We start from the raw sequence: 12,660 nt of genomic DNA, 5'->3' as shown, positions 1-12,660 counted from the left end.
CCAAAAACGTGGTTTTGGTCTGCATGTGTGTGTGTGTTGTGTGTGTGTGTGTGGTGTGTGTGTGTGTGTGTGTGTGTGTGTGTGTGTGTGTGTGTGTGTGTGTATGAGTGTATGTGCGTCTGTGTACACGATATCTCATCTCCCAATTAACGGCATGACTTGGAATTTGGAACGTGAGGTCCTTACAATATAAGGATCCGACACGAATAATTTCAATCAAATGCGATTCAAGATGGTGGCTAAAATGGCGTAAATGTTGTCAAAAACAGGGGTTTTCGCGATTTTCTCGAAAACGGCTCCAACAATTTTGATCAAATTCATTCCTGGACTATTCATCGATAAGTTCTATCAACTGTCACTAGTCCCATATCTGTAAAAATTCAGGAGCTCCGCCCCATCTATGCAAAGTTTGATTTTAGATTCTCAATTATCAGGCTTGAGATACAATTTGAACAAAAAAATTTGAGTGGAAAAGATTGAGCATGAGAATCTTACAATTAATGTTCAGTAACATTTTCACCTAAAATCAAAATAAGCTCGAAATTCGAGAAAATGTGATTATCCAATTGCAAACTGTTGGCAACTGTTGATTCTATTAAATGCTTCACTATGAAGAGATAGTAGACCTCGTGTGTCTCCAGCGTTATTGCCTGTCACCAGCTGGCTCAAATCTTCGAATAGTAGACTTGAGATGAGCGGGAACACTAGCGTCAGGTGATCAGTTCTCATAACGGCAAGGAAAGTTGTGTGAGTGTGCCACATCAGATTTTTAAATTGCGCGTCGATGTATATACAAGGTTTTTGGAAATTTTGCATTTCAAGGATAATAAAAATGGAAGAAGGAGCCTCCTTCATACTTCAATATTAGAGTGATAATCAGACTATGGAATTATTCATCATAAATCAGCTGTCGAGTTGATTATGAATTGTATGCCATGACGCATGCAATTTAATATCTCAATGTATCTTGGTGAAAAATCAGCAGCTGTGTAGACTGTAAATTGTATGCCTCATTGAATGCAATTTGTATGCACTATTAATAGGATGCAAAGAACTTATAACAACTTGTCTGGGCGCCTAGATGTCGTCTGGTTTTCTCGCGCTTATCTCCGGACAGCGTTATATGATGATTACATCTTGTATAAGCATGATTTGATCAAATGAATAGTTGGTGTATAAGTGTGGATGTGCATAATATGCTTTGGGCGTCGTTCAGCTATGATTGTTTTTTATTCTATTTGATACACCAACCCCAACAGCCATTAGCCGTTTTCACACCGATATCTCGCCGACACGACATACAGACAGGATTTATTCTGATGGACAGTACAGAAGAGGCTGCGGTTTATAACTGCGTGAGGTCTACTGTTCACAGAACTACTAGTTATTAATAGCATGCGTTACTGCAAGCAATCAATAGTTCATTTGATAGTGCATAGACGTTGCATGCAATTTATAGTCTACACAGCAAATGATTTTTTACCAAGTTACATTGAGATTTTGAATTGCATGCGTCATGGCATGCAATTTATAATCAACTCGACAGCTGATTTATGATGAATTATTCTATAGTCTGATTTTTACTCTAATATTGGCGTATGAAGGAGGCTCCTTTTCCTTTTATATTAGACGCGAAATTAAAAAAAGAACATACCTGTCAAACTTCATGAAAATCTATTACCGCGTTTCACCGTAAATGCGCAAGATATAAACATTTAAACATAAAGATAAATTCCAAACCGTCGACTTGTATCTTAGACCTCACTTCGCTCGGTCAACTATATTATTATCCCACGAACTGTTTTATTATAGATTTTTCAAAACCATTATGTTTTTAAACTATGGTATCGAACTATCGATGGTGAGAGAGTGAATTGTATCCATATTTTCATTATACAGCCAATTTGGCTGTGAAAGTCGTATTTCACTCCTGGCCTTCATAACAGCCCTCTAAAGCTTAGCAAAAATCAACCAATAACTCAAATTCCAAGCGGGGGTTGGGGCTGAAATTGACATTTTAAGAGACACATTGTTACTAGTGTCTTAGAGAAAAAATAGCATTAATAGATATCCCATGGTATAGAGCGTTTATATCGCAACTTTTACTGTTATCTCTAGCCGATTACTGTCGATATTTACTGTTTTGATCAGGTAAGAGTGTTTGAACGGCATAATATGAGAGACTACCAGCGTCATAAAGCTTCACGGAAAAGAACTACGTGAACTATCGACTTGGGATAACAGTAAAACTTGCGACAAAAACGCCCTATAACATGGGATATCTATTAATGCTATTGTTTTTCTATTCTATATCTATTGCTTATTGTTTTTGAAGGGACGGATTCAAGGATCCAAAGGTTCAATGAACCCCACACGTCAACCGAAGCTTATTGTTTTTTGAATGAAAAAGACTAAGAAATTGTCAAAAACCACAGATTTATTGATACGTAGAAAGACCGGTTTCGGTTATGACACCATTGTCAATCTCTGATAATCTAAAACTAAATACAAGAGCAGCAGAATTTATACTAGTAGGCGAGTAATGCTATTGGTCAAGGGCATGAACGCCTGCCATTGGCCCAGCTAGACATCTCCTCCCACTCAACGGTGTGACAAAATGGTGGCTTAAGCAACAGAATTGTCATGATAACAAAATTTACTTTCAGTACAAAATAAGAACCAAGAAAAAAGTGTGAAAGATAATAAAACAAATATGTAAATTGAAAAACTATTGACCAATGTATGTTTACAATTTTATGATAAAATTAAATTCGTAGTGTTGTATTGGTTGAAATGAATCTGGTCATTTAAACTATTCTGGGAATAATCACAAGTTCACAGTTGAGAAGAATGTTGAGTTTCTGCATGTTAATAACAAAGGCAGATCTTTGAATATTCTAGAGGCTTTTGAAATAACAAGAGTAATTAAGGACAATTCCCAGTATAGTTTAAATGAACAGATTCATTCCAACCAATACAACACTACGAATTTAGTTCTATCATAAAATTGTATCAAAGATTGACATTAGTCGTGTGTACTATTTATTGCAAGCAATGAGACATGCAATATTGATAACTCGAAGTAGCTTATTATTTTCTCCCGAATTTTCTCTGCTTTCAACTCGGTAAGCTTTTGATGATAGTGGCATAGTTGTTTACAACAAATTATTAGCATTGTAATGCTAATAATTATAATTAATATTGGAAATTATTGTCGATACAACAACCCAAACAGCCATTAGTTGTTTACACACCGATATCTCGCCGACACGTCAGGACAGGACAGAATTCACTCTGATGGACAGTATTACAGTTTGTGTAGAATAAGTTGAGACTTGGCCCTCCATCCGAATAAATTACAGGGTTGCCAATTCGTGTAAAATTGCAACTTTCTCAAAATTCCAATTCAAAGTCAAAATTGGATGTAGAATATCATCCCCGATATCCTAGTAGTGCTAGAAAAGATCCAGGGTTGAAAGGAAATTTTAATTTTATGATAAATTGGAAACATCGTGAAAATTTTTTTTTCAAATATCACTTCTCTCAGAATCATAGGGCGTCGTAAAGCATAATAATTTTATATCCAATTCCTATTAGACTCAAAAAGTGTTCCATTGATTTATCTGAACTTGATGATGAATTTTGAAATCAAGAATACATCGAAATTCCAGCTCTGACAGTATGTTGAAAAGGTTAACGACCGGGTTCCCATCAATTTTTCGATAATGAGCACATATTGACTCTTTCAGGCTGTCACCACGAGTGAGAAAATGTGTTGATAACAGTGTTGATATGTTTGCTACGCTGAGTGACGGGGGTTCAGAGAGGGAGAAGAAGAAGAAAAAGAAGAAGAAGAAGAAAAATAAGAAGTAGAAGAACCTGAAGAGAAAAAAGAAGAAGGAGAAGGGAAATAAAAATGAAGATGAAGAAGAAGAAGAATAAGAAATAGAATAACCTGAAGGGAAAAAAAGAAGAAAAATAAAAATGGAGATGAAAAAGAAGAAGAATAAGAAGAAGAAGAAGAAGAAGAGATGAAGAAGAAGAAGAAGAAGATGATGAAGAAGAAGAAGAAGAAGAGGAAGAAGGTGAAGAAGAGAAAAATAGGAAGAAGAAGAGGAGGAGGGAGAAGGAGAAGGAGAAGAAGAAGAAGAAGAAGAAAAAGAAGAAGAGGACAAAGTTATTAGTTTTTGAAGGTTTTATTCTAAAAATAATATCTTTATCTATCACCCACATTGTCTTTGTCATGAGAGCAAAATTCAGAAATGAAAATTCTAAACATTAAAATGGATGATTGAGACTATGTGTTTGCTATAGAACGAATTTGACAGAGTTTATTCATTCATAGAAATATGTATCTCATTGAGTAGACTAATATGTTGTCATAATACAGTAGTGTTTTGCTTGAAGCTTCCTTAGGATACTGTAGTGAATTTGAATTTCGCTCCTTCAGTCGGGGAACGTAATGTCGGCTGCTAGTGAGAGCGAAATGGCATCACTCGTGATGACGTCACGCACGTTCACTTTGTTACGTTCAATCTGTGAGTGGCCAAACACATTATGACCGCTGGGCGCAAGTTGCTGTTTCCCGTAGACAGAAGAAGAAGAAGAAGAAGAAGAATAAGGAGAAATAGAAGAAAAAGGAGTAGAAGAAGAACAAGAAGAAAAACCCGAAGGAGAAGGAGAGAACAGGACAGAAGGTGTAGACTTGAGAGAAGAAGGGGAAGACTTGAAAGAAGAAGGTGATAGAAGAAGAAGAAGTAGTAGAAGGAGAAGAAGAATAAGAAGTGGAAGAACCGGGAGAAAAAAAGAAGAAGGGAAGAATAATAAAGTTGAAGAAGAAGAAGAAGAAGAAGAAGAATAAGTAGAAGAAGAAGAAGAAGAAGAAGAAGAAGAAGAAGAAGAGAAGAAGAAGAAGAGAAGAAGAAGAAGAAGAAGAAAAGAAGAAGAAGAAGGAGAGAACAGGACAGAAGGTGTAGACTTGAAAGAAGAAGGTGAAGACTTGAAAGAAGAAGGTGATAGAAGAAGAAGAAGTAGTAGAAGGAGAAGAAGAATAAGAAGAAGTGGAAGAACCGGGAGAAAAAAAGAAGAAGGGAAGAATAATAAAGTTGAAGAAGAAGAAGAAGAGAAGAAGAATAAGTAGAAGAAGAAGAAGAAGAAGAGAGAAGAAGAAGAAGAAAAGAAGAAGAAAAAGAAGTAGAAGTAGAAGAAGAACAAGAAGAAAACCCCGAAGAAGAAGGAGAGAACAGGACAGAAGGTGTAGACTTGAAAGAAGAAGGTGATGACTTGAAAGAAGAAGGTGATAGAAGAAGAAGAAGTAGTAGAAGGAGAAGAAGAATAAGAAGTGGAAGAACCGGGAGAAAAAAAGAAGAAGGGAAGAATAATAAAGTTGAAGAAGAAGAAGAAGAAGAAGAAGAAGAAGAAGAAGAAGAAGAAGAAGAAGAAGAAGAAGAAGAAGAAGAAGAAGAGAAGAAGAATAAGAAGAAGAAGAAGAAAAGAAGAAGAAGAAGAAGAAGAAAAGAAGAAGAAGAAGAAGAGAAGAAGAGAAGAAGAAGAAGAAGAGAGAAGAAGAAGAAGAGAAGAAGAAGAAGAAGAAGAAGAAGAAGGAGAAGAAGAAGAAGAAGAAGAAGAAGGAGAAGAAGAAAAAGAAGAAGTAGAAGTAGAAGAAGAACAAGAAGAAAAAGAAGAAGAAAAAGAAGTAGAAGTAGAAGAAGAAGAAGAAGAAGAAGAAGAAGAAGAAAAGAAGAAGAAGAAGGAGAGAACAGGACAGAAGGTGTAGACTTGAAAGAAGAAGGTGATAGAAGAAGAAGAAAAAGTAATTCCCCCCACCTATGAGCATTCCTGACAAAATGATTAGCACAACAACAACAACAACAACAACAACAACAACAGCAACAAGGAGAATGGCAGCCACTTACCCATGCGCAGTGAGAGTGAGCAGAAGGCCTAGCAGCCGTCCCCCCCCGCCAAGTGACGTCATCATAGTAGGGCCAATCAGAACGTGAGCACTGTCTCGGTGAGCACTATCACCTCCAACCGACCACCGCTGCTGCTCTACTGAACTCCTATTCCGATTCAGCTCCTCTTATACGCCCATTAATTATGTGTTTTCTATTCATCGACTTGCCGCTCTATTTGCATGACGTACAACACAGTCGAAAACAGTAACTATGATCTGATGACGAACATGTTCATCTTCTAAGTTCTTTGTGTTCTATACACACTTGAATTCAGGTCCAATTTCTCAGCCAAACATTTGAAAAAAATAAAAGTTCGAATTTAGATTGTTTACGAAAAATTGAATAACAAAATAGCATTCACTAATCATTTAAAACTGTAAAATAATGATTAACTTTGTAAATTTTGATATACTTTAATTCAGAAAATGATCTTCTTTGTTGGCTACAATATTATTTAATCAAAAAATAATCTAGTGTTTTTGCTTCAAAAACGGACATCTGTGTTTTAAAACTTGTAATTTAAGCTATTTAACACATGATATCATGGAGGAAAGTAGCTCATATGACTTCTGAGGCGGTAATAAATTGATAAGAAAAATAATTATTTACTTTATTATGTGCAGTACAACAATCAGATAGAAAAATGCTTGTAGTGGAGAATGTCTGTACTGACGGATTTCTGTTTTTGATCCTAAGCTTCTAGGATTATACTATACTATTAAACAAGCAGTTTCTGTCTATATGTTAAGATTTTTGGATTTTTAGATTTTTAGATGTTAAGATGTTTGGATGTTTAGATGTTTATATGTTTGTATTGCACCGGATCTCGAAAACGACTCTAACGATTCTCACGAATTTCAGAACATAGTAGGTTTATAATAAAAAAATCAATTGCACTTGGTCTCATCCCTGGGAAAACTTGCTGAAGGACATTGAAAGGATAATTATCACTCATCCTTGAAAAACAGCTGATAATAATTATTTCGTCGTCTGTTGGTGATGGAAGTGAGTGAGCGAGTTCATGTGTGTGGGACTGTGTCAAAATTATGATTCAGCTGTTGAACTTTTTAGCCTAGTCAATGAAGGTCCAAAAAAGCAAATTCGATCCGAAAATTAAATAAAAGCTGAATTTCCCACCATCGATAGAACCCTCCCAGAGGGTCATTCTCCCGAAAGTCCCAAGAAATCCCCTTGGAGCTTTCCGCCCCAGCCACCTAAAACATGAAAAATGCAGGTAAACACGGGAAATCAATTTTCTCTGTAACCATTGATCGGAAACAGTTCTATTATATTATGTCATTCGATTTGTTACATTATGGACTACAATATTAGTTATATTCATTTTTTCAATAAAACTTACAGTTTTCTTGATAAAATAATATATATGTGAAAATTTAGGGGGCTTGCGATTTGATTTTGTTTTTTGTTTTCTTTGATTAACCTCAAAGCAAGTAGTTTTAAAGAAAAATGAGCAGAATAATTAATATAGCCACTCTCATTGCAAATCCATTGATGTTTATTGTTATGTATTTGCGATTCGATTTGACGCCGTGGAAGGGGAAACAGTCGACGCGGAACTGCGCGGCTGACTCTCTGCAAACTGGAAACTGGAAATCAATTATCTCTGTAACCATTAATCGGAAAAAATCTATCATATGTCATTCGAATCGTTACATTATGGACTAAAATATTAGTCGTATTCATTTTCTCAATAAATCGAACAGTTTCCTTGATAAAATAATAATATTATTATATATATTATATATGTAACAATTTAGGGGTTTTTCGATTTGATTTTTGTTTTCTCCGATTAACTTCGAAGCAAATAATCTGAAGAACATTAGACAAATAAGTAATGTAGCCACATTCATTGCGAATCCATTGATGTATATTGTTATTTATTTGCGATTCAATTTGACGCTGTGGACGGGGAAACAGTCGACACGGTACGGCGTGGCTGACTCTCTTCACCATAGTAAACAGTAAAATACAGTAGTAGGCCTACTGCTTTCTGAGCTGCATCTTATTCACACTATGCCGCTCGAAACAATCAATTTTGTCTATTGCTTTGACATGAGTGATGAAACTAATTATTCACATTTTAATTCTCTAAAATCATTTTGTTGTTATATATATATGTGCTAAATCATGCATTCTATGACAGACAAAGATATTGTTTGCAACCGATAAAATATTCATACTATTACATAATATAATACATATTCAAAATATGTGTGTATTATCATAATTCTATGCTAAAATTTATCATAAGTTATGAATGTCAAAAACTGAGATAAATCATAGATTACAATAGTGTTAACAGTGGCAATTTTCTGAAAAATCATAGCGTGCAGTGTTTGCTGTTTTCTACAGTTAATATTCTCCAAGCCAGGTTGATAATATACCTTCAGTTGAGCAAAATATATATGACGGCTGAGGCATAAAAAAAATTATACATTGGGCTTGTTGAGTTGGAACTTTCTATGATTCTCTATTTGAGAAATTGATTTTGATTAGAGCACCAAAAGAATAGATCATGTTCTATTTGAAGCATTCAAATTAGATCTATTGAACATGATTTCTCATGACTCAGCATTCACAGATTCAGTTGGTGAAGCTTTTTTAAAATGGTACCTGATTATCAATTTCATTGTTTTCATACCATTCTAGTTCATTGTGATCATTGAAGGGTTGAAGTGAAGAGTTAGTTCAAGTTGATTCTAGTACACAAGTATATTGTGCTTATGATGGGCTCTCCTTTATTTTCTATCGATGTTTTGCTCCAGTAGAGAAAATTTAAAATGTTGATTTACATTCTATAAGCTTTATAAATAATATAAATTTGATAAGTCCAGTATCAAATTAATCGATGTTGATTTTCATTGTATCGCTTTGTATCAATGTTACTTGCACTGTTTGCAATTCTTCACTATTCTCTCAAGAATTAGTTTTTTATGAATTTCATGATCTTCATTGTATCGCTTTGTATCAATGTTACTTGCACTGTTTGCAATTCATCACTATTCTCTCAAGAATTAGTTTTTTATGAATTTCATGATCTGAAAATTGAAATTCAAATGCTATTTGGATGACGTTCACATTCCACTGGTTTTTTTTACAATGATTGTTACGTTGAAGAGTGAGGCAATTCAATCCATTTGGGAGTGAAAGGAAATCACAGTGAGATTTGAACAGTGGATAGTAACTTTGAAATTTAAATGCTCAATTCATTTCGGCTTGATACTATCATTTGTAATCATAGTTGATCAGAAATGTTCATTGTATATAATGTTTATATTTCAGTTTGACTAATCTTCTATCACAGTCTCGCTTTCATTCATAAACATGATGATGCAATATAGACAGCAGTATTATTCTGTTTACTATGGTGATGGGAGTCAGCCGCGTCGGCTGTTTCCCCTTCCACAGCGTCAACTTGAATCGCAAATACATAACTATATACATCAATGGATTCGCAATGAATGTGGCTACAATAATTATTCGTCACATTGTTCTTTAAGATTACTTGCTTCTAAGTTAATCGGAGAAAACAAAAAAAATCAAATCGAAAAACCCCCAAATTTTCATATTATATTATTTTATCAAGGAAACTGTTCGATTTATTGAGAAAATGAATACGACTAATATTGTAGTCCTCAATTTAACGAATCGAATGACATATGATAGATTTTTTTCCGATCAATGGTTACAGATATAATTGATTTCCAGTTTGCTGTTTACTATGGCTAAGAGAGTCAGCCGCGCCGTTCCGCGTCGACTGTTTCCCCTTCCACGGCATCAAATCGAATCTCAAATACATAACAATATACATCAATGGATTTGCAATGATAGTGGCTACATTAATTATTCGGCTCATTTTTCTTTAAAACTACTTGCTTTGAGGTTAATCAAAGAAAACAAAAAAAAAATCAAATCGCAAGCCCCCTAAATTTTCACATATATATTATTTTATCAAGAAAACTGTGAATTTTATTGGAAAAATGAATATAACTAATATTGTAGTCCATAATGTGACAAATCGAATGGCATATGATAGAACTGTTTCCGATCAATGGGTACAGAGATAATATTTTCCGTGATTACCTGCATTTTTCAACTTTGAGGATGGCTAGGGGGGAAAGCTCCAAGGGGATTTCTTGGGACTTTTGGATAATGACCCTCTGGGAGGGTTCTATCGATGGTGAAAGATTCAGCTTTTATTTAATTTTCGGATCGAAAAAACCTTTATTGACTGGGCTATTTGTAATCATTCCGTCAGGTACTTAGTGCCGGTTGCAAAAGAGCCGGGTTATTTTTAATCCTGATTAAATCCAGTAGATCCATCTTCTTGAAATGGTCTTCTCTGATTTGGTTCACATAAGGTTAATCAGGATTAAAATTCAACCGGCTTTTGTGCAACTGGGCCTTTGTGAGGGTAATTTTCGCATTCCTCTGGGATTTAATCTCAATTTACTGTGATTAGATAGAGCATTTCTGTATGAATGTTATTATAATTTCTTCATTAGTAATACATTTTTTATGCTTTTGTACTCCAGAGTGAAGCTCGGTCCCCGATATTGGATCTTGAATAAAATCATATCGTTGGTCGTGTCAACAAATCATAAATTTTGATCAAGTCGAATAAAATCTTTAGATAATATTTCTCGTGCATAAGCTGATTTATTGCAATCGTTCAACAGCTGAACATAATTCTGTCTCACTACCACACACGTACACGCATCTTCCCTTACCGACAGACGACGAAAGTCTCAGCTGTTTCTCCAACGATGAATAATATTATAAACCTTTTCATGTTCTTCAGCGAGTTTTCCCAGGAATGAGACCATGTGCAATCAAATTTTTATATCATGTGCAAATTTCATAAGAATCCGCGTTTCGCCGTAAATGCGGAACATGAATAAAACATATAAACAAAGAGAATCAAATACAAAACCATCGACTCGAAACTTAAGCCGGCTCCAGACATGTGTCAATCGGCAAGCAGCGAATGTTCGGCGTTCGGCGAACTATTCGTCTTGATATTTGCCGATTAACGAGCACACATCTACACATATGCGTGGTTTGCCGATCACTTGCCCGTTTTGGGAATAGCAAATACTCGTCAACTGAATGTCATCTACCTTCAACATGAAACAGCTGTCATGTAGAATGTAGCTAAGGTGAACGTGATATTTTCGAGCTCCAAATTTCAGTGATTTCATTCTTTATTTTGTGAATTTAAAGTTTGTTTTATGTTTTTATGAAAGTTACTATCAATCTATCCAAATTTGAAATTCTTTGTTTTATTCTAATCTATATTCTCAGACTGTGATTCGGTGTAGGGATTGAAATGGACATAACCTATGTATAATATTTGGACAATTTGAAACTGAACTAGGAAATTGGAAAAGTTTTAGGCAATAGCCTGTTTTTTCTTTTTCGATCATTATATTGTTTGTGCTAACCAAATAAATAAACATGGATCTTGATATTGAATATGTTCTTCTTGCTTATCCTGCTTTTATAAATAAACCAAACTAACTGTATAGGACATCAAAGTCATAGAATTTTCAATTCAATTGATTGAAAAAAAAATTTGTAGAAATTTTCAAAACATTTGAATAATTCAGTAACCTGGACGAGACTGGTTATTACCTAGTTTTAATCAAGATTTGAATTATTCATTAACTAGCAGGTAACTCGTGCTCAGCAAGGGTCTATTATAAAAGTTGACTAATTAAAAACTTGAGCGAGTAGAATCTAGAGTTTGGAGTGGGCCTAAAACCATCTTCGGTTAATTATATGCACAAATTCAAGTTAATTTCAGTCCAGTAGTTTAGGCGTGATGGTGTATAAAACATAATTTTCCTATCCCGTACGTGTATAAAGCAGTTTTTTCTCTATTATAATATAGATAAAGATAAGTTCTTCAACTTGGTACTAACATTTTTACGTGGTCATACAAGGAAAATCCACTAAGTCCATAAAAGTAAATTTCTCAGGAAATTAATTTCGAATTTCTAACATCAATCATAATTTCCTTATAGTGATTTTTCACAAAATAATATCATACTGCAAGAAATGAAATATTCTTCATTTGTTTGATAATTTATTATTTGATTTGATATGATATAAAATTCATAGTTTATAGAACTCATTAAAAAAATAAAGAAAAATCAAAAATTGGTAAAATTGCACCTGGTGCATTTTCCTTGTACGCCCATTATAATAAAGTGACAGAACTCAAATCTTGTTTCGAAACCTTCCTCAACTTAATGCCAACCTTACAAAATTGGACTGGGTATTAATTTAGTTACCAATTTCAACCATCTGTTTCGGAGAGCTAGTATCTCCAGATTATAGTTCTATATTAACATATGGTATGTACATTTCACGTGAACATTCGTCCCCTTTGATGTGTTCAAAAGTCCCACACCGACCGGGAAAACAACGAGCACGAATATTCACTGCTTGCCGAATACCAAACATCCATCCACACTACTCGTTATTCGGCGAGTATGCAAGGTATTCGCCGAATGCCGCATGTCTGGAGCCGGCTGAAACAACGAGCACGAATTTTCGCTGCTTGCTGAATAGACAAACATCCATCCACACTACTAGCGATTCGGCGAGTCGCTGCTCGGTGTTTGCCGAATGATGCATGTCTGGAGCCGGCTTTAGACCTCACTTCGCTCGGTCAAAT

The 12,660-nt window shown here is 34.9% G+C and overlaps 1 protein-coding gene across 1 annotated transcript in view; it reads right to left on the bottom strand.

Annotated features, from left to right (window-relative positions):
- Nucleotides 1–6,071, bottom strand: part of LOC111046715 — a 225,584-nt gene extending 219,513 nt beyond the window's left edge. Inside the window, exon 1 of the mRNA XM_039435443.1 lies at nucleotides 5,916–6,071. Within this exon, the coding sequence (XP_039291377.1) occupies nucleotides 5,916–5,980 (65 nt within the window). The 5' untranslated portion in view covers nucleotides 5,981–6,071. The remainder of the gene's footprint in view (nucleotides 1–5,915) is intronic.
- Nucleotides 6,072–12,660: the final 6,589 nt, after the last annotated feature.

The sequence above is a fragment of the Nilaparvata lugens genome, chromosome 9, assembly GCF_014356525.2.
Source record: "Nilaparvata lugens isolate BPH chromosome 9, ASM1435652v1, whole genome shotgun sequence".
NCBI classification, from domain to species: Eukaryota; Metazoa; Arthropoda; class Insecta; order Hemiptera; family Delphacidae; genus Nilaparvata; species Nilaparvata lugens.
Note: the sequence above shows the minus strand (reverse complement) of the source record. Positions and strands in the feature narration are given on the sequence as shown.